The sequence below is a fragment of the Oncorhynchus kisutch genome, linkage group LG13 (genome assembly GCF_002021735.2).
Source record: "Oncorhynchus kisutch isolate 150728-3 linkage group LG13, Okis_V2, whole genome shotgun sequence".
Classification (NCBI taxonomy): Eukaryota; Metazoa; Chordata; class Actinopteri; order Salmoniformes; family Salmonidae; genus Oncorhynchus; species Oncorhynchus kisutch.
This window is the reverse complement of record NC_034186.2, coordinates 58,800,216-58,822,010: the sequence shown is the minus strand read 5'-3', so window position 1 is coordinate 58,822,010 and position 21,795 is coordinate 58,800,216. Positions and strand designations below refer to the sequence as shown.

The 21,795-nt window shown below is 42.5% G+C and overlaps 1 protein-coding gene across 4 annotated transcripts in view; it reads right to left on the bottom strand.

The window, feature by feature from the left end:
• LOC109901740 (thrombospondin type-1 domain-containing protein 7A) overlaps positions 1–21,795 on the bottom strand; it is a 97,660-nt gene that overhangs the window by 52,748 nt on the left and 23,117 nt on the right. For all 4 annotated transcript variants that reach the window (XM_031786704.1, XM_031786705.1, XM_031786706.1 and 1 more), the window contains exons 2-4: positions 8,728–9,559; positions 3,081–3,335; positions 1,890–2,071 (exon numbers count right to left, since the gene is read on the bottom strand). In XM_031786704.1, the coding sequence (XP_031642564.1) occupies positions 1,890–2,071; positions 3,081–3,335; positions 8,728–9,559 (1,269 nt within the window). The remainder of the gene's footprint in view (positions 1–1,889; positions 2,072–3,080; positions 3,336–8,727; positions 9,560–21,795) is intronic.

The following is a 21,795-nucleotide window of genomic DNA, read 5'->3' as shown; positions in this document are numbered from 1 at the left end:
TGACTTACTTTTGATATTACCCTAATAAAATGTTGAAACATTTGTGAAGGTTTGTTACGGTGTGGCTATTATTTATCTTTAGCTACTGAAGGCCTATGATGTGAAGGAAATGCGCCCCGGCGCTCCAATCGGACCCTGACAGTTGAACTTTAGGTGAGGAAGACTTGCTTAAGGCCTACCAGAGTTACTTCTATAATCTAACAATATAATGCTTCTCTTTATACAAAATATTCGGATTGAAAATGAACAAATTACCCTCCTGCATTCTATATCTGTATAGCAGACGCAGTAGCCATCTCACATAAAGAAATGCATGTCGGTGTTGTAGCATGTCACTGGCATATCTCTCTCTATCGCTCTAGGGTTAGGTCTAAGCCTCTCTTCCTTTATATAGGCTATATGTATTTATTCAAATGTTAATATCGTACAGTGGACACCTAAGCCCATAGGCCTATGCATGCAATGCCCTGATACATGTTGTGCTCAAATTTCTGACAGCTGAACTGTGAGGTGGACAATTATTGTTTGAGGAAAGTAGCCTAAAAAAACATTTTAAAAAATAGGCTATAACGTTTTGCATATGATACACATCAAAACACAAGGAATAGTGTTTTTGTAATTGTTACAGGCTGTTTAAGGACATGTAAATGTGTCTCATTGGGCCAATATCTCTTGTTTATTGATGGAGCTGGATGCATATGGATGCCTTGTACATTTCTTAAATGTCCAGTAAATTAAGATCTCCCCTGTCATGTTGTTTCCTAAAGAAAACTCTGAAATGGCATATTGTTTTTAGAATATTGGCACAAAAAATCTGTCACCAATTGGATGGAAACCTAGGTAGTGCGCTAGTCCCGTGTGGATTTGATTATGCCTCCACCTCACGGTTCACCAGCAGCCCTAAACATCTAAAGAATACGCTACTAGCCAAACAAGCTGGTAAGAATTGGACTTAAACTCCCCCCTCATACACATTCGGAGGTTGAGGATTTTTTCGTCTCTATCTCTGTAATGTGTCTGTATCTATGTAATTGTACGTGTAGAAAATAGGGACCAGAATGGAAATAAGTCCCAGACTTATTTAAAAAATCTTTGTGTATATATGTTTTTATTTTATTTTTTACTGACAAATAAAATGAATCTATCAATTCAAACTGTGCAGCGACCAATTGATGAATGGAAAGAGTCATCTGTTACAAAACGGCAAAAAAGTTGAATGTCATTCAGAGATTGTCAAGCCTTCTTTACTGGGTAGGCCTACAAGGTAGGGAGGGAAGTATTCTCTGTTTGTCAAGCCTTCTATACTGGGTAGGCCTACAAGGTAGGGAGGGAAGTATTCTCTGTTTGTCAAGCATTCTATACTGGGTAGGCCTACAAGGTAGGGAGGGAAGTATTCTCTGTTTGTCCAGATTGACATAGTCTATTTATTGTGGTGTTGAAAACACAAACAATGATATCGAAGTGCCAGAAGTCGGTATGCTCTGTTTATTGGTTGTGGTGATGCACTGGCACAGAAAGCTGTTAGTGGAAAACTCTTTGCATATAAAACATATAATTATAAATATGACTCGTCTGGGGTGGTCGGCAAACCCCCAACCTTTTGGCCCATCGACTGTGAAACAAAAGTATGCTGAAGTCGCTATAAACGCAGGGTTGGAAACATGATTTTTAGTTCATTCTATGAGAGGGGAGGGTGTTCCATTTACTTTAATGTGGGTCATGGGAAACTATTTTTTTACGCTGGGGAGGGGGGGTGCATATTATTTCTACTACACCTTGAGTTGGACCAGCCCCCCCCCCCCCCCCCCCCCAGTACATTTTGGTCTGTCCCTTATATACAGGAAAGACTATGTTATGAAAAAGTGCTATATATAGAAATGCCTCATTACCATCTTTGTCTTTGAGGTTGTTGAGGTAGGTCAGTAGTTCGGCGTTGGCCTGGACACAGTACACCTCTCGATTCTGGAGCCCTCCCCCACACAGGCCGGTCTGGTTGCTACGCCGACGGTCCTGTTGGCTTAGCAACGAGTCCACTCTACAGTCGCTCCACTCTGTAGTCCTCCAGGTGTAACTGTGACAGTGACAGAGATGGGTGTGTGGGTGTTATGCTGTCAAAACACATTTAAAATTGGACTGAGGTTTCTTTAGCTAATCAAATCCCTGACCTGTCTGTGCTATAAAAACAAATTTGTCAATTGTGTGTTGATCTGTTCTACCTGCATCTGGGGCTGCAGATGCCAAACTTGAATTACACTAATCCTTATCGTTCCACTACAACTTCAATAGCTATCAGCTCCATGTTTGGCTAATTGCTTCCAATCCATGTAACACAGGAGTAATATGAAAAGATACATTTTAGTCATAGAAATAATCCATTTTAAAGGCTATATCACGATAGTTTTATAGATGGTGTGGTTTTGAAGTATTTTGCAGAATCGGAACAGGAAAGCTCAAGTGTTATTGGAATGATTGTGTAAAGACGGGATACGATGTCAATAAGGCCAATATGTGTGTGTGTGTGTGTGTGTGTGTGTGTGTGTGTGTGTGTGATTGCATGGCAGGTTACAGGAGAGACAATATTGTCATAGACTCCATTTGAGTCTGGCAAAAGCTCAAACACACCAATCTTTCTCCATATGCTCTCTGCTCCACCACACACACACACAGGCCCACACAAACCAACTCCTATGGGCCACCCTGGAGAGCAAATTAGCTAGATGAAGTAGCTAATGGGAAATCAACAGGAGGAATGTATCACCTCTGCCAGTGAGAATCCAGTAGACTTTGGAAAGTTAGTGCACTAAGTGGTTCCAATTTGTTGAAAACTTCCTGGAGGCCTGTCAGGTTCCTGAACTATGTACGGTAGTATTTTTTGACACCCTGATACTACTGTGTAATATATTACATTTGGACACGACATTTTATCATTTGAAATTCCACAAATACAACATTGACTTAACCCACTTTCAACCTCTAGGCCTTCCATAAATGTTCAGTATATTTCTTACCACATATTTAGTGTAAAACTATAACTTCCACACATACAGCCACACATCCTCATGACACTAAGTGACACTCACGTGGCGCAGGGCAGTACTCCATCCCCCTGGGGGTCACATGGCTCCGTCTCCTCCAGCGGTGGGCAGTCCTCCCCCTCCCCCACGGAGAACTGGTGCACTCGTCTGGTCCTGGAACGTTGGCCCCTGGGGGACTCAGGGTCTGGGTCTAGACAGGCCTTGGAGCAGGGGCCCCAGTCTGCCCACTCGCTCAGCTTACAGTCCTTAGCGAGGATGCAGGACTGGACCGTCAGAGGGAGGTCCCAGGGTAGACACAGACTGGAACACAGAGGTAAGGCGAGAGCAGAAGTGGCAAGGTCAGTAATCTGAGATCTGTCTGCGATCTGCTTGCAATTTGCGACAGTGGATGTGAAAGCTGGTCCTGAGGGAGCCCTGTGTGTGTTGGTGGTCCTAGAACAAGTGGTCAGTGGGTTTCGAAGTCAGCTGAGGTAGATTTTGAGGTAGAATTTGGCGTATGTTGGTTGAATTTGTGGAATGTTGGTTTTTGTCCTGTCTATTGCAGTGTATTACTCATCAGGGAACATTGTCTTACATCAGATAGATGGTTGTGTAGGATTGACACCACTACCTATCGGAAGACAATGGGAAGCCAGGGGTCATTCATCAATGAGCTGGATGTAAGTACATGATACTAATACTATCATGTACTATAATGTATTAATACTTGTACTATAGTAGAATGTACACTACCATTCAAACGTAGAGATCACTTAGAGATGTCCTTGTTTTTGAAAGAAAAGCAAATTTTTGTCTATTAAAATAACATGAAATTGATCAGAAATACAATGTAGACATTGTTAATGTTGTAAATGACTATTGTAGCTGGAAACGGCTGATTTTTAATGGAATATCTACATAGGTATACAGAGGCCCATTATCAGCAACCATCAGTATCATGTACCATCTGCGCTTTTAGTATCATGTACTTACATCCAGCTCATTGATGAATGACCCCTGGCTTCCCCAATGGCACGTTGTGTTAGCTAATCCAAGTGTCCACACAAAACACCAGTCTCAACGTCAACAGTGTAGAGGCGACTCCGGGATGCTGGCCTTCTAGGCAGAGAAAAAGCCATATCTCAGACTAGCCAATCAAAATAAAAGATTAAAATGGGCAAAATAACACAGGCACTGGACAGAGGAACTTTGCCTAGAAGGCCAGCATCCCGGAGTCACCTCTTCAGTGTTGACGTTGAGACTGGTGTTTGTGGGTACTATTTAATGAAGCTGCCAGTTGAGGACTTGTGAGGCATCTGTTTCTCAAACTAGACACTCTAATGTACTTGTCCTCTTGCTCAGTTGTGCACCGGGGCCTCCCACTCCTCTTTCTATTCTGGTAAGGGCCATTTTGCGCTGGTCTGTGAAGGGAGTAGTACACAACGTTGTACGAGATCTTCACTTTCTCGGAAATTTCTCACATGGAATATCCTTCAATTCTCATAACAAGAATAGACTGACGAGTTTCAGAAGAAAGTTATTTGTTTCTGGACATTTTGAGCCTGTAATCGAACCCACAAATGCTGATGCTCCAGATACTCAACAAGTCTAAAGAAGGCCCGTTTAGTTGTTTCTTTAATCAGAACAACAATTTTCAGCTGTAATAACAGAATTGCAAAAGTGTTTTCTAATGATCAATTATCCTTTAAAATGATAAACTTGGATTAGCTAACACAACGTGCCATTGGAACACAGGAGTGATGGTTGCTGATAATGGACCTCTGTACGACGATGTTGATATTCCATTCAAAATCATCCGTTTCCAGCTACAATAGTCATTTACAACATTAACAATGTCTACACTGTATCTGATCAATTTGATGTTACTTTAATGAACAAAAAATTAGCTTTTCTTTCAAAACGAGGACATTTCTAAGTGACCCCAAACCTTTGAACGGTAATGTACATTATACTAAGCATGTTGTAATAAGCTGTATTCAAGAGTCCTTATGGAACTGACTGGCATTGAACCCTAATACTCAACCCTTCATTCAGAATCATCACATCTTGGGGCGGCAGTGTAGCCTAGTGGTTAGAGCATTGGACTAGTAACGGAAAGGTTGCAAGTTCAAATCCCCGAGCTGACAAGGTACAAAATCTGTCGTTCTGCCCTTGAACAGGCAGTTAACCCACTGTTCCTAGGCCGTCATTGAAAATAAGAATTTGTTCTTAACTGACTTGCCTAGTAAAATAAAGGTAAAAAAAAAATATATATATATCTTAATAAACAATGGAGAAAAAAAAGCTGGGAAGCCCCCACATTTAGGTAGTGAATTGGTTGCTGGTTCAAATCCGGCTCAAAGGACCATGAGACCAGGGGTTTTGTAATACAATACAATACATAAAGTCTGAAGGGTTGTGCCTCAAAAGCCTCCAAATAGTAACCACAACTGATCAATCACCAAAAGCAATCACTCTGTAATCATTCAACTTGCAATTAGAGCTAATGAATAAACGCTGCCTCTTTAAGCTCCTTCAAATGATTAGGAATTAAAACCATTTTCTGTTCCTTGCACCGCAGTGTGCATCGCCTTTTCCCCGAGGCGCCGCAGCTGACGATCTTTTACCGCTAATTACAGCTCTGCCTCATTTAGAACCCTCTAATTTAGACTACGCCGATGCCACACTTCACCTCTAGCTTCTCACACTTCTGCTGGAAACGAGTGCAACTGGTTTGGAAAAAAAACGCTTGAAAAAGAGGGAGTTGTGTTTTTAACCCCTCTGTCTCCACAGATTAAGATACCTTTGAATTGTTTGATGTGGCGGGCCTGCAGGTGTGACGTCACGACGAGGATTCGTTGTGCTGCCAACAAGGCACGCAGGTAGAGTTCTTTCTCAGTGAAAAACATTCAGAAATTAAAACAAAGGTTTTGTGACTCGGTGAGGATAATGGCTCGCTTCCTGACTCAGATGAAACTTCACACATGCTTAAAAAGCCTTAAAGCATACATTGACCCTTTTCACGGCAACTCAATCTCTTTCAGTATTTGATGTTTTGGTCGTGTCAACTTTTTATTATTTTCTGCATTGTTGTGGGGGTTTTGAAGTCTTGGAAGTAGTCTTTTTTTTAAATCTCCATCAGTCAGACAGAATGGGGACAGACAAACAATTTCACTTGAAATAAGAGAGTAATAATATTTCAAAAACATTCAAACTCTCATTTTAAAACCAATAAAGGTTATACAACAAACAACAAGAAATTCCATGAAATTCCACAACAAAAAAAGAGTTTGGTTTCTGTAGAATATCCACATTGAACACAAACATGCTCATTACACGAGGCTTTGGTGGTATGTGGTACAATTAAAGCCTACAACACAGGCTGTACTATGTGGGTCAGGGAATGTGAAACCCTGGGAGAAATCTTTTAACCATCTTTTTCAGCGCCTCGATGAAAACACAGTTTAGAAAACAGAGTGGAATGTTTGGAAGGCCAGTGTGGCCAGTAAAGAGAAGCATAAGCGTGGTAGCATATGGGAGACTCGAATTTGAACTAAAAGATGTAAAGTGGTACTTTCTAGAAGTGCTTCTGGTGGTAAACGGAAACCTCAGAGGCCACCATGCAAGCTGGAATCTACAGTAAATAGCCAACACTTGCATGCGGATTTCATATTATTACATGTAAAGCCTGCCACTATTCTACAACCAGACTAAAACAAAGTCTAATGAGTCAAGAGAAAGCTGTGGCCCAACGATGACAGATGTACATCAAACAAAATGGGGAATGAAGTCAGCAAGATGTTCGGAGGACGACTGCCTAGATTCATTGGATATCGCTTCAGAGAGTACCCAGCAAACCGGGAACATTCCCAGAACATTAGCTAAGATTCTCATTAAGTTCTAGTTGGGTTTTTATCTAACATTAGGATGATGACATCCCAAAAACATACGAAGAATGTTTTTGATAACAAAATGTTTATTTTATTCAGAAAATGTTTTAAAGGAAATATTCTTGGAATGTTTTCTTAACATTCATGAAAATGTTGTGCACAACATCTGTAACAACCACCACAGAACATTCCCCCAAATGTTCTCATTAGGTTTCCAGGTAATGTAATGACACAATGTACCAGTAATGTTTTTAGAACATACCGCCACAACGTTCTGGGAACGTTCTTGCAACATCAGGCAAATGTTTTATACAAACATTGTATAATCATCATTGCAACTGGACAGTTTTTGTGTTAGGAGAACATTGCCGCAACCAAAATAATGTTCTGGGAACTTTCACAGAAACCTTTTAGGTTTGCTGGGAAGTTTGTTCCACTTTTCTGAAGTGGCAAAAACAACGATAAATATTTCAGAACCAGAAATAAACTAGTCAAAGATTAGTATTTACCTTCCTAAGGGCATAAGATTGGTTTTCACGGTTCTTTAGAAATATTTGATCCCAGCCACTGCTGAGAAGTTGGCACTAACAGCGCATTAATGAATAGATTTAGTACATAATTGATCACATCTGTGGCATGTAACACATACATAATGTGGATATAAGGCTATATAACAGAGACTGTAGCTCTCCTTGCTAGAGATGAAAGACTTCATGGATTCTAAGATGAGAGATACCGTGCTGACATTTGAAGTTATTGTCACTCAGCATAAAACAAAGACACCATTTAATGCTAAAGAAAGAGCTTCAAGGCAAGACAGGGTTAGGGACTTGCCTCAAGCCAAGACAGGGTTAGGGACTTGCCTCAAGCCAAGACAGGGTTAGGGACTTGCCTCAAGCCAAGACAGGGTTAGGGACTTGCCTCAAGCCAAGACAGGGTTAGGGACTTGCCTCAAGCCAAGACAGGGTTAAGGACTTGCCTCAAGCCAAGACAGGGTTAGGGACTTGCCTCAAGCCAAGACAGGGCCCAAGGAAATGTCAGTTTACTTGAAGGGTATGCATGCAGTCTTGTCTACTGTATATTGTACTGTATATAAGATATAGTATGCGAAGAACCTGAATCATTGATAACCTGAACCATACTCCTAATGTGAAAGATTATCATAAAATGTATTTGGTCAACAGCATTTCAAAATAAATGACTGTACTTTTTTTTTAGTTGAACTGAAATTACTGTTAGTAATCAAGCTTTTTGATTTTATCTTTCCTCACCTGCACACGTAACAACATAATGACGTACATTGTGCAACTCATCCTGCTATTTCACAGTCAAAGATGACAGAAGTGCTGGCTAAGATTCAATCCCTGTCACGGAATGAGCACCAGTGAATATAGAGTTGTCATCTCCACCGTTGAAAGTAGACACCAAAAAGTGGGAGTGCTCCATTGCTTTGACAGCAAAGCAGAGACACATAACCATTCCCTTACCTGTCATCCACTGTACATCAGTACAGTACATCACATCACAACATAATACTGTGCTTACAGTTCTGAAGAAGATAAAAACAACCCCTTACAAAGGCCTGTTTAGACATGTGGCAGGTTTGTGCCTATTTTAAGATTGAGTGTTATTTACAACAGATAACTCACTATGATGAATTACAGTTCTGAATGGACAAAAACACATGGTTTCCTATGACCAATGACATATCATGGTTTGCCCATTTAGACTAAAAGTACAATTTTCAAGGACAACCAGCACACAGACACACTAAGGAACCAGTATTACCCCAGACCCTGAAATACTGATGCTGAGCCACTTACCTGAGTCCCACCGTGCTCCCGTTCCTGTGTGCACAGGACACCGTGCGACTCTGGTATCCCACCTGGATGTCCCAGAAGGGGCTCTCCTGCCTGTTGAGCCGGTTCCTGGTCCGTTTCTTCTGGATCAGCTCCCTAGTATCAGGGTCTTTGACCCCAGGCCTCTCCCTGGCCCCCCCTTTACCCTTCCTATGCTTGGCCTGCCGCACCGGCCGTGAAATGGGGAGAGAACAGGGCATCCAGGATCCCACCCTGAGGCTGTACACCCCCTCAGGCCCCTTACAAGGCCCTGGCTTACAGGTGTGGAACTCGGTTAGGTTTGGGCAGGCTGAACCCCCGAAGAGTGGAGGCACCAGAACACTGCGCACCCGGTTCTTTAGGCCGGTTCCACAGGTTTTTGAGCAGGACGTCCAGGGGGTGAATTCAGACACTACACAGTCCTGAGGGCAGGGGATGAGGCAGGCCTGCTCTAGACGAGGCTTGGGCTCAAAGTACTCACAGATGGTGTCGTCTCCGAGAGATTCGTCTGACTTTAGTACGCATCCCACCTCCCGGGTCTGAATGCCCTCCTCACCCCCATTGCATACGTATGGCCGCATGCCCCCAAAGGTTCTTGTTGACACAGACACACACTGGTTCCAGGCACCCAGTTTCCAGTCGTAAAGGTCCTTGTGCCAGTCGCACACACGGAAGCAGTTCTGCTGGTTGGAAGGCCGCTGGGACTGGTCACAGTTGGTGTGGAGGGTGGTCCAGCCGTCCACGTGGGCACACCACACAGCCCGACTCTGGCTGCCACCTGGGCCACAGTCACTGCCCATACATCTGCCCCATGGCCCTTGGGAACACAACACAGACAGCGTTAAAATAACTATGAAATAGGCCAGAATTAGGCTTTTAATTTTTTTTTTTTTACATCAAATGGTAAAGTGGATACAGTGTACACTATACAGTACATCAATTGATGACAAATTGATTATTTTAGGGGCGGTAGTTTATTGATCATTTGGAAAAAGGAAACCATACAAATATCAACCAGAACGTAGAATTAACCCACATCAGCAGGCACAGTGGACGGATCGATGGCGATAGAGACCGAGTCTTCATACCTGGAGACTCACAGCATATTTACAATTCATGGACGGAAAGATTAGTACATCAGCTATTCTACCATAGCTCCCCTTTCAGCTCCACGTTGTACTCTGAATGAAGTCTCCATTGCAGCCATAACACAATAACTTTCTCTGACTTTTATCCCCACACCAAACCTCATCACAGTAAAAAAAATCTACGGCTTAGCGGCAGTGTTGTTCATTGAGTCATTCAGCTCAACCTAATCCATGGCCATGTTGTGCTCTGCCGCTGTTATCCACATTCTAGTGACAGCACAGGACAACCGAGAAAGAAGAGGAGACTAATGTACAGCTTCACCTCAGACCAACCCCTTCCATCTACAGCCAATTGATTGTGTTACATGATGGCCTCTGGCTGAGTGGTCTCCGGGTGAGGGGGCCTTGTGTTTACCCATGTTGCACCCCTGAACCGATTGCCACCCTGTGGAGGACAAAGAACTCTAGTCTTGCTGAAACCGGGTGAAACATTTCCTGCAATTATCAGACCCAAATGCCTCAGATGACAGCCTATTAGTGGACTCATCTCCTCGCTCAGCTGCTGATCTCGCTGGCAGGAACTGGCTTCAATCAGTGTGTCAGCATGTCGACAGAAGCCTCAAAGCACATCACACATGGCTGTTCTATTTCCCCCTATATCAACACAAGATCAATGCCCTGCTGTCAGACTTCTCATGCATCATATATACAGTGGCAAGAAAAAGTATGTGAACCCTTTGGAATTACCTGGATTTCTGCATAAATTGGTCATCAAATTCGATCTTATCTTCATCTAAGTCACAACAATAGATGAAGATAGTGTGCTTAAACTAATAACACACCAATTATTGTGTTTTTCTTGTCTATATTGAATACATAATTTAAACATTCACAGTAGGTAGGAAAAAGTATGTGAACCCCTAGGCTAACGACTTCTCCAAAAGCTAATTGGAGTCAGGAGTCAGCTAACCTGGAGTCCAATCAATGAGATACGAGATTGGAGATGTTGGTTAGAGCTGCCCTGCCCTATAAAAAACACTCACAAAATGTTTGTTTGCTATTCACAAGAAGCATTGCCTGATGTGAACCATGCCTCAAACAAAAGAGAGCTCAGAACCCCGAATTGATAACTTGCATAAAGCTGGAAAGGGTTACAAAAGTATCTCTAAAAGCCTTGATGTTCATCAGTCCACGGTAAGACAAATTTTGCAGGAGAATGTTAGGCTATCTGTCCGCCAATTGAAGCTCATCAGAAGTTGAGTGATGCAACGGGACAACGACCCAAAACACAGAAGTAAATCAACAACAAAATGGCTTCAACCAAAAAAATACACCTTCTGGAGTGGCCCAGTCAGAGTCCTGACCTTCTGGAATGGCCCAGTCAGAGTCCTGACCTTCTGGAGTGGCCCAGTCAGAGTCCTGACCTTCTGGAGTGGCCCAGTCAGAGTCCTGACCTTCTGGAGTGGCCCAGTCAGAGTCCTGACCTTCTGGAGTGGCCCAGTCAGAGTCCTGACCTTCTGGAGTGGCCCAGTCAGAGTCCTGACCTTCTGGGGTGGCCCAGTCAGAGTCCTGACCTTCTGGAGTGGCCCAGTCAGAGTCCTGACCTCAACCCAATTGAGATACTCTTACATGACCTCAAGAGAGCAGCTCACACCAGACACCCCAAGAATATTGCTGTAATGAAACAATTTTGTAAAGAGGAATGGTCCAAAATTCCTCCTCACCATTGTGCAGGTCTGATCAGCAACTACAGAAAACATTTGGTTGAGGTTATTGCTGTCAAAGGAGGGTCAACCAGTTATTAAATCCAAAGGTTCACATACTTTTCCCACCCTGCACTGTGAATGTTTACACGGTGTGTCAATATAGACAAACACAGTCTGCTGATAATTATTTGTGTGTTATCAGCAGACTGTGTTTGTCTATTGTTGTGACCTAGATGAAGATCAGATCAAATTTTATGACCATCCATGTATTCCCAATGAAATTCATGTATTCCCAAAGGGTTCATATACTCTTTCTTGGCACTGTAGTTGTGATTCAGGGGATGTTTGGTCATCCGTTAGCTACCGAATAGATTGGGGTTCATTTAATAGCCTTTTGAAATGGGGTGTCGGGGGTATTCGGCACAAAAGAGGCAGGGGGTAAACTATCTGGAGCATTCCCAAGGCTTATCCCTTATATGTTGTTTGCCTGAGTAAATGAAACCCTAGCAAAATGATTTCCCCAATAGCAAAAGGAGCTTACTTTGAAGTTTTGTTAGACACATGGTGTGAGCGGTGGGATCTTAGCAGTGATTAGGTTGTTGGCACTCCATGATGAAGACAGTATGGCATGAAACACAATCATTTTGGAGCTGTAGCTACATGTCATGGAAGCCAAACTGACATCCTCTCATTGAATGCTGTTAAAAATGTGAAACAGCTCTTTAATCCCCAATTGTAGGATAAGATCATCCATGTTGGGTCATGGCGTTGTGCTTGATGAAGGAATGAAGTACAGAACTAACGTTAGTGTATCAACAGTTATCAACATCAACAGTCTGAATAGTATACTATAAATTATAAACTGGGTGGTTCGAGCCCTGAATGCTGATTGGCTGAAAGCTGTGGTATATCAGACCTTATACCATGGGTATGACAAAACATTTATTTTTACTGCTCTAATTACGTTGGTAACCAGTTTATAATAGCAATAAGACACCTCCGGTTTGTGGTATATTGCCATTGTACCACGGCTAAGGGCTGTATCCAGGCACTCCGTGTGGCGTTGTGCTTAAGAACAGCCCTTAGACTTGGTACACTGGTCATATACAACAACCCCTCGGGCCTTAATGCTTGAATATATAACTCAGGGGGAGATTTTAACATTTTCACACAATGTCCAAGAGTCTTAACAGATCTCCCATAGGCTCAAGTGCACATACTCCCCCTGTAAACAGCAGATTAGGCTGGAGTAAGAAGTGTAATATCCCAACTGTTAGAAAGTAAGTTGGATCTCTCTGTCCCAATGTGTTCATTAATGGACAGACATGTTTTGGCTCCCCCAGGGTCATCCTCACTAAGGATGGTGTCACACAGAGCTGTTCACTTGTTTGTGTTTGCTTGTTATTGATCCATCTAAGACAGGAACTACTTACTGCCAATGTCAGGGATCATTTTGAGCTGTCCTTGCTGTCTGACAGATGCTAAAGTGGTGGTCCTATTGCCAAGAAATCCCTGTTGTTACTTCTGGTTTAGGTGTCTCACAGAGCACTCAAAATGTCTGTCATTCTACAGACTGTCAGGACCAGGTTGGACAGGTATTATTATGAGCAGATTATGTTTGCTTTATGAAAACCACTTAAAATAAAGTGCAATCACATCTCAGATGGCCAAAGCTACAAAAATAACTGTAAAAATGAAAGCGAGCAAAAGACCTTGTGTCCCCTAATTACCATACCCAACTCCTAATAATGTTCAGTTGCAGCACAGAGTGAAACGGAATACAAAAGGCCCTCTTAAATACAATTGCACATAACCCTTGGTAGAGATGAACGTCAACACATTGAACATGCCATGCTGAGTTCCTGACACAAGGTGAAACTGTGTATCCCTTCAGAGAGACCACATAGTCCTAAGGGGTAGTACAGAAGTCTTCATTTGAAGAGAATGCATCATACATTCTTAAATGACTAAGTATGGTCAGAGACTTAATTTCACTTCCAAACATTGTATTTTTTTATTTTACTAGGCAAGTCAGTTAAGAACAAATTCTTATTTTCAATGACAGCCTAGGAACTGTGGGTTAACTGCCTGGTTCAGGGGCAGAACAACAGATTTTTACCTTTACCTTTTAGTCCTTTACCTTTAAGTCCTTTAAGTCCAACACACTAACCACTAGGCTACCTGCCACCCCATAAGAATGAACAAATGAACATTGCCCTTTTAAAAAAATATATAAACAACACCAAATTGTAAATCATGGGTTACAAATATAAAAGAGAAAAATATGTCTGAGGAGAAGGAAGAGGCCAGAGGCTACCACTTAATGTCTGCTGAAAAACTTTGAGCTGCTTAACATTCATGGATAATTACCGACCCTATGTTCAGTGTGATCTGGGCCCTTGGCCATGTTTCTACCTCTCACAATTGACCTGAATGTCATTAGCTGGAATACCACAATGACACTTCCATCTTTTAAAGGGCTTTTTTTATGATTCTGATTCATCAAGCACAACATACATCACTGCACATAACTCTAAGGCAGACTTTCGATTTATCCCATACAATGTGAAACAGTTTCCTCCATTTAATTATATTTTTCACAAATAGGAAACATTGTGCAGGCTATGTGTCATTATTGATGCCATGCCACCTTTATGAACTAGTGTCATGGTTACCATCTGCTAGTCATTGAATTGGATTCGGCTAATTAAATCACGAACTTCAGTGATCGATAACAAATCGAAGGTGGAATACTGCACTGCAGTAGGAGACAGACTCATTTGTCACTCCTGCAGTGACAAGATATTTTTGGCATTCTGCACAAACCACCCATTCATATGTGTGTGTGTGTCAAAATCCAACTGTCAACGCATTCAAAAGCAGACAAATTTCAAAAGGTCAAACGCAATGGTCCATGCTCCACTTGGAAATCTGTTCAAGCCGTCAGTAACAGTAAGAACGCAATCAATAAAACCTCATAATTTCCATGACGCTCAAAATCCACGACCAATTCAACAACCTGCCAGAGGCATAAAGGTTGCCCTATGCATGCTAACCAACGTCCTATGATTTCACTAGCTGCCACTAAAGCAGCAAACACCACAAAAACAACATGTTTTACAGAAACACCTCACACTCCACAGTTGTGTCCGAAGGTTTTGAGAATGACACAAATATAAATTTTCACAGTCTGCTGCCTCAGTTTGTATGATGACAATTTGCATATAAGTCCCTCTTTGCCATGCAAATGAACTGAATCCCCCAAAAAACATTTCCACTGCATTTCAGCCCTGCCACAAAAGGACCAGCTGACATCATGTCAGTGTCTCTCTCTTTAAAACAGGTGTGAGTGTTGACAAGGCTGGAGATCACTCTGTCATGCTGATTGAGTTCAAATAACAGACTGGAAGCTTCAAAAGGAGGGTGGTGCTTGGAATCATCGTTCTTCCTCTGTCAATCATGGTTACCTGCAAGGAAACATGTGCCGTCATCATTGCTTTGGATAAAAGGGCTTCACAGGCAAGGATATTGCTGCCATTAAGATTGCACCTAAATCAACCATTTATCGGATCATCAAGAACTTCAAGGAGAGCAGTTAAATTGTTGTGAAGAATGCTTCAGGGCGCCAAAGAAAGTCCAGAAAGCGCCAGGACCGTCCCCTAAAGTTGATTCAGCTGCGGGATCGGGGCACCACCAGTACAGAGCTTGCTCAGGAATGGCAGCAGGCAGGTGTGAGTGCATCTGCACGCACAGTGATGCGAAGACTTTTGGAGGATGGCCTGGTGTCAAGAAGGGCAGCAAAGAAGCCAGGAAAAACATCAGGGACAGACTGATATTCTGAAAAAGATACAGGGATTGGACTGCTGAGGACTGGGGTAAAGTCATTTTCTCTGATGAATCCCCTTTCCGATTGTTTGTGGCATCTGGAAAAAAGCTTGTCCGGAGAGACAAGGTGAGCGCTACCATCAGTCCTGTGTCATGCCAACAGTAAAGCATCCTGAGACCATTCATGTGTGGGGTTGCTTCTCAGCCAAGGGAGTTGGCTCACTCACAATTTTGCCTAAGAACACAGCCATGAATAAAGAATGGTACCAACACATTCTCAGAGAGCAATTTCTCCCAACCATCCAGGAACAGTTTGGTGATGAACAATGACTTTTCCAGCATGATGGAGCACCTTGCCATAAGACAAAAGTGATAACTAAACAAAACATAGATATTTTGGGTCCGTGGCCAGGAAAATCCCCAAACCTTAATCCCATTGAGAATTTGTGGTTAATCCTCAAGAGGCGGGTGGACAAACAAAAACCCACAGATTCTGACAAACTCCAAGCATTGATTATGCAAGAAGGTGCTGCCATCAGTCAGGATGTGGCCCAGAAGTTAATTGACAGCATGCCAGGGCGGATTGCAGAGGTCTTGAAAAAGAAGGGTCAACACTGCAAATATTGACTCTTTGATTCAACTTCATGTAATTGTCAATAAAAGCCTTTGACACATGAAATGCTTGTAATTATACTTCAGTATCCATAGTAACATCTGACAAAAATATCTAAAGACACTGAAGCAGCAAACTTTGTGAAAATTAATATTTGTGTCATTCTCAAAACTTTTGGCCACAACTGTACACTCTAACTAACACATGGATCTCTTATGTGTGTTGTGGGAGTTGATCTTGTTGCCCAAATGTTCTTTTGTCCCAGTTTGAGGCAGGATGTTGTGGGAGGGGCAGTCAGTGACCTTTAAATAATGGGATAGGGATGGGAGTGTCCCTCCTGCTTTGCAGTGATATTCAACATGCCCATCATGCAGCTCTGACAGGCATGCTTTTTGAGAACATAGGAAAGGTAAACCAGATAGCCAACAGTAAATCCTACCATAATTAGTCACAATTCACTGAATCATATTTCAATGAAAGGGAGAGAGCTGTTTTCAGATAACACGCGTATGTTATCTTTTGTAATTGTGTTCTGACACAGTAACTGGACCAAATCAAAAATCTACCATTCATAAAATTGATATGTTGACATTTGAAGTTCAGAGGTTGGACATTTTGATTGATTACTTCCACGAATTCTAACTGATTCTGTCTCTTCATCTGGGAACAGACTGCAGTGTTCTCCTTAAACAATAGTTATAGAAAGGCTAAATGGCTGGAGGACACAATGAACACATTTCATAGCGGAATAGACTTCCATTATGCAAAGTAATAGAATGGAATGGATTTTGATTGATTCCATCAACACAAGCGCTTATTGAACTGGGATACAAATAATCACATGAGCTGCAATGTAGCCTATATGCTGATCACTTTACGAGATTAAAAAAGTTGTAAAAAAAAAAAAAAGTATGTTAACCACTAAAATATGAAATATATTCCAGGAAAGAATGAAATAGAGTGCATCGCCTCAGGTTTCAGTTAGATATCCTAATCCATGTAAAGCATTTGGAAGCCACTGCAATACAAACACAAAGCCCCTGAAATTATGCCAGCAAAACTGCATTTGAAGCAAAAAAGTCCACCATACTGAAAAAAAGACAAAGAATAAGACAAACCACAGAGAGAGAATGTGCCCCTTGGTGCTTGGCGCTGCAGTTAAATATTAATATGATGCCAGTTAGGAGCACATTGTTGACTCCAATCTAACGAGGCACTTCCACGGAAGACTTCCTTGGTGTGGTAGAGGATGTGAGGGGTTTCATTGCCTATAATCTGCCCTTTAAAAAAATCCAGCCGTTAGTCTGCGAGGAAGAGCTGCACTGGCTGGCTTTACATGAAGTGAGCTGGGTTGTGAAAACACTTGCATGTGTTGCTAGGAAGCCTGCACGGATACCATGAAAAGGGGCATTGTTTGCATTTCTCCTTTAGTAGGGAAAATCATAGTGCCACTGTTATTGCTATATAACCTGGGGGCATATACAGTCTACACAGGCATATACAGAATATCATATGTCATATGTTATGCTAATGCATTATGTGACTAACTCTTTGCTACAGTGTCTGCTATTGTAGTGTTAGCTAATTTTGTATCAATCTTGGGGTTCAATGTGCTCTTGGCATAAATGTGTGTACCAGTACATCTTTGTTCATGTGAGTGTGTTTCTGTTGTACGTGTGCACGTGTGTGCATGTGTGCGGACATGTGGGGGCATGCGCAAGCGGGCTTGTGTCTGCATGTGCCGTGTTCCCGTGTGATTGGCCTGCACGTGTGTGTGTGTGTGACTGTTGCTCCAGGGCCAGAGATTTGATAATGTACCTGCCACTTTATTGAGATAAATGCTCCAATCACATGGTGAGATCTCCCGCCCTCTGGAGCGTCTCTGCCTAAGATTAGATTACTGCTGCCTACGATGCATCATTCTCTACATCTCAATTCAATAGTAAAGTAACACAACACTGGGAAATTTCATAGAATAAAGGATTTACAACGGGCACTGAGGAGGTGTCCTCCAAAATGAACACACATGTTCTAAAAAGGCAGCCAAATGCAGCACAATGAAGAGCGACATGGAGGTTTAACCTTTTCATTTAACCGCTGACAGTCCACAACAGGTCATGGATGAAAGTAGAAATAGAAAGTGAAATGCTAATTATTGTTTGGTGGGCCCGGAAACTCAAACCAAATCAAATCAAATTGTATTAGTCACGTGCGCTGAATACAACAGGTGTAGACCTTACAGTGAAATGCTTACTTACGAGCCCCTAACCGACAGTGCAGTTTCAAAAAATACAGATAAGAATAAGAGATAAAAGTAACAAGTAATTAAAGAGGAGCAGTAAAATATAACAATATATACAGAGGGTGCCGGTACAGAGTCAATGTGCGGGGGCACCGGTTAGTTGAGGTTGTATGTACATGTAGGTAGAGTTATTAAAGTGACTATGCATAGATGACAACAGAGAGTGGCGGTGGGGTGGAGAGGGGAGGAGGGGGGTGGGGGTAATGTGAATAGTCTGGGTAGTCATTTGACTAGATGTTCAGGAGTCTTATGGCTTGGGGGTAGAAGCTGTTTAGAAGCCTCTTGGACCTATAATTGGCGCTCCAGCAGAGAGAACAGTCTATGACTAGGGTGGCTGGAGTCTTTGACAATTTTCAGGGCCTTCCTCTAACACCGCCTGGTATAGAAGTCCTGGATGGCAGGAAGCTTGACCCCAGTGATGTACTAGGCCGTTCGCACTACCCTCTATAGTGCCTTGCGGTTGGAAGCCGAGCATTTGCCATTCCAGGCAGTGATGCAACCATGCTCTCGATGGTGCAGCTGTAGAACCTTTTGAGGATCTGAGGACCCATGACAACATCTACAGTACTATACTTCAGACTCAACACCGCTCTTCAAAGGTGACAAAACATCTGTGAAGGCGGTGGGAACGTCTACAGTACTATACTTCAGACTCAACACCGCTCTTCAAAGGTGACAAAACATCTGTCAAGGCGGTGGCAACGTCTACAGTACTATACTTCAGACTCAATACTGCTCTTCACTGGTCATTTTCGCAGTCAAAGGCTAATCATAGATTAGACAAAGCTTAGAGTTGCGAAACATCGATCCTGATCCGACAGAGACGTTGACATGTTAGTGTAAACAAGACCTTTGTTTCGATCAGGACTCAAGAAAAGACAAGGACAGGAATAGGCTGAGCGGTCCTCAATTCACGACAATGTCGCGTGGGTCCACAAAAATCATCACGTGACCTGTTACGATTGAGACGGATCTAAGATTGATGCTAGTAGACAGAACATGTTTCTTATCAATTACCGGCTATACTATACAACAGAAAGGGCGAGAAACTGTTGTGTTGGGATGATAATTAGTGCAACATGGGAAAATAACACTTCTAGGACACTAGTGGCTAAACTTGGAACACAAGGTGTGGACTCTCTTTCCTGGGCCTATGGGTATCCCTCTTGGATTGTGATCCAGCAGCGCTACTCTTTTGGACTGAGTAGGAGTGTGGGAGGTGTTGGTAGAGAGTGGATACCCCAGCCAAGCCTTGCACAGTACACACACACAAACACACACAAACACACACATACACATTCACACACACACACAGTGGGCCAAAACAGACAGACAGCCTTCTGTCAACTCTTTTCATGTTTGCTTTCATTTCATATCAGTTGTGAGTTGTACGATGTAAACAGCAATAAAAACACACCTTCGGGGTGAAAATGATTTCGGATCATGTCTCCGAATCAAAAATGAATGACTATTGATTGCACGTACATGCAATAGTACTCTTAAAAGCCCTCAAACAATTAGAATGTGTTTGTGTGAATACCAAATCTGAATGTCAGATTATGTCGTACTGTACATACTGTATTTACATGGAATGCAAGCCCCAAGATGAAGAATAGAAACGTGGCACACTATAATTCACCATCATTCAATTGAACCATCTAAGGACAGACGGCCTAGATCTTATCGCTCACAATACAGAGACAACATGCCAGATGGCCTAGATCTTATCACTCACAATACAGAGACAACATGCTAGATGACCTCGATCTTATCGCTCACAATACAGAGACAACATGCTAGATGACCTAGATCTTATCACTCACAACACAGAGACAACACGCTAGATGACCTAGATCTTATCGCTCACAATACAGAGACAACATGCTAGATGACAGATGCAAAGGCCTATGAGGGCAGGAAGTGTGTGCCAAAGAGAGTGGTTTACCCTCATACCTGTTATTTCTCTGGGCAAACTAATTCTACCTTTTCATTTCTTGATTCTAAAACCAATAGCAAGGGTCGGGTAGAGTTAGCTACAGTGGTCGTCCTTTGGGTGATCCAGTTCTAATGATTTTTGGGGGAGCGGTTTCAGAGCGCATGACGGTGGGGTTGGGGGAACGGTTTCAGAGAGCATGATGGTGAGGTTGAAGGAATGGTTTCAGAGTGCATGACGGTGAGGTTAGGGAACCGGTTTCAGAGAGCATGATGGTGAGGTTAGGGGAACGGTTTCAGAGTGCATGACGGTGAGGTTAGGGGAACGGTTTCAGAGTGCATGACGGTGAGGTTAGGGGAACGGTTTCAGAGAGCATGATGGTGAGGTTAGGGAAACTGTTTCAGAGTGCATGACGGTGAGGTTGGGTGAACGGTTTCAAAGTGCATGATGTTGAGGTGGAGGGAGGTTTTGCTGCAGTCTCTCAGCAAAGTGTTGAGACGTTTACTGAGATCTCAGCTCTCAAATTGACAGCGACACTGACTGCAAGTCCACTGTGAGGTCTTGGTAGGATGTTGGCAAATAATTGTATATTATGTTTACAAGAGAACCATATCGTGAAAGGGCAAAGCAGTGATGATAGGTTTATCGTTCTCCTACTTCTTCGTCAATATCCTCAGATCCCGGAAAACATGGTAATTAAAATGGTTAGGAGCTTTCACTAAGCATCTGTACCACTGATTCATTACAGTAGATAGAGCTTGTTAGCCATTCTCACCCATCCAGACATTGCTCTAATGCTAAGAATAATATGAATGATTGACAGCTCCCGTTCCCGGAGGACCCGAGGTTCTCGCTCCCTCTAATTTGAGCTGTTTCATTGACACGTAGCGAAAGAGAGCATGTCAACATCAGAGAGGCTCATAAATTCTCACAAGCATTCATTCGGCTTCAAATATCACACCCTGGATCACGAGAAGGAACTTGTGTGCTTGTGAAAGAGCTCAACCACTTCAAAAGGCTTAAACCAAAGACTGAGAACTCTACAACAGTATTATATTTATTTAAAAACGGCATCATTTGATTTGAATGAATACTCCGAAAAGTTACGATAAAACCAGAATATCTTCTTCACATGTGTTGCATGAGCATACTGTGTGTGTACGTGTTGCTTTAGATAATATTTTTTGCATGAAGTGATATTTCCTGCATAGATGCGGAGGAAAGGACAAATACAGCGAGAGTAGGATGCGGTAATCATCTCAATGTCAACTCTGTAACTAAGAACAAACGCTTTGAATTATGAATCAGGGACTCTGCTGCAAGCTATGTCAGTGAACATGAATGCTGTTCAGGCTATGGCATCTTTGATGATAAAATAGAGTGAAAAGAAGTATTGGGTGTACTGCATTGACATTATATCATACTCTCCAAAGAACTGCTGGAAAACTGTCAAATTGTTGAAAAGAGATAAAGGTATTTTTCAAGAGAGTGAACTTGATCCAGCAGCATATTGCCTAATGATCCTGCCATGGGTGGAAGACGAAAGAGAACATCATTCTCTACAAGAAACATCAACTTCCTCAGAA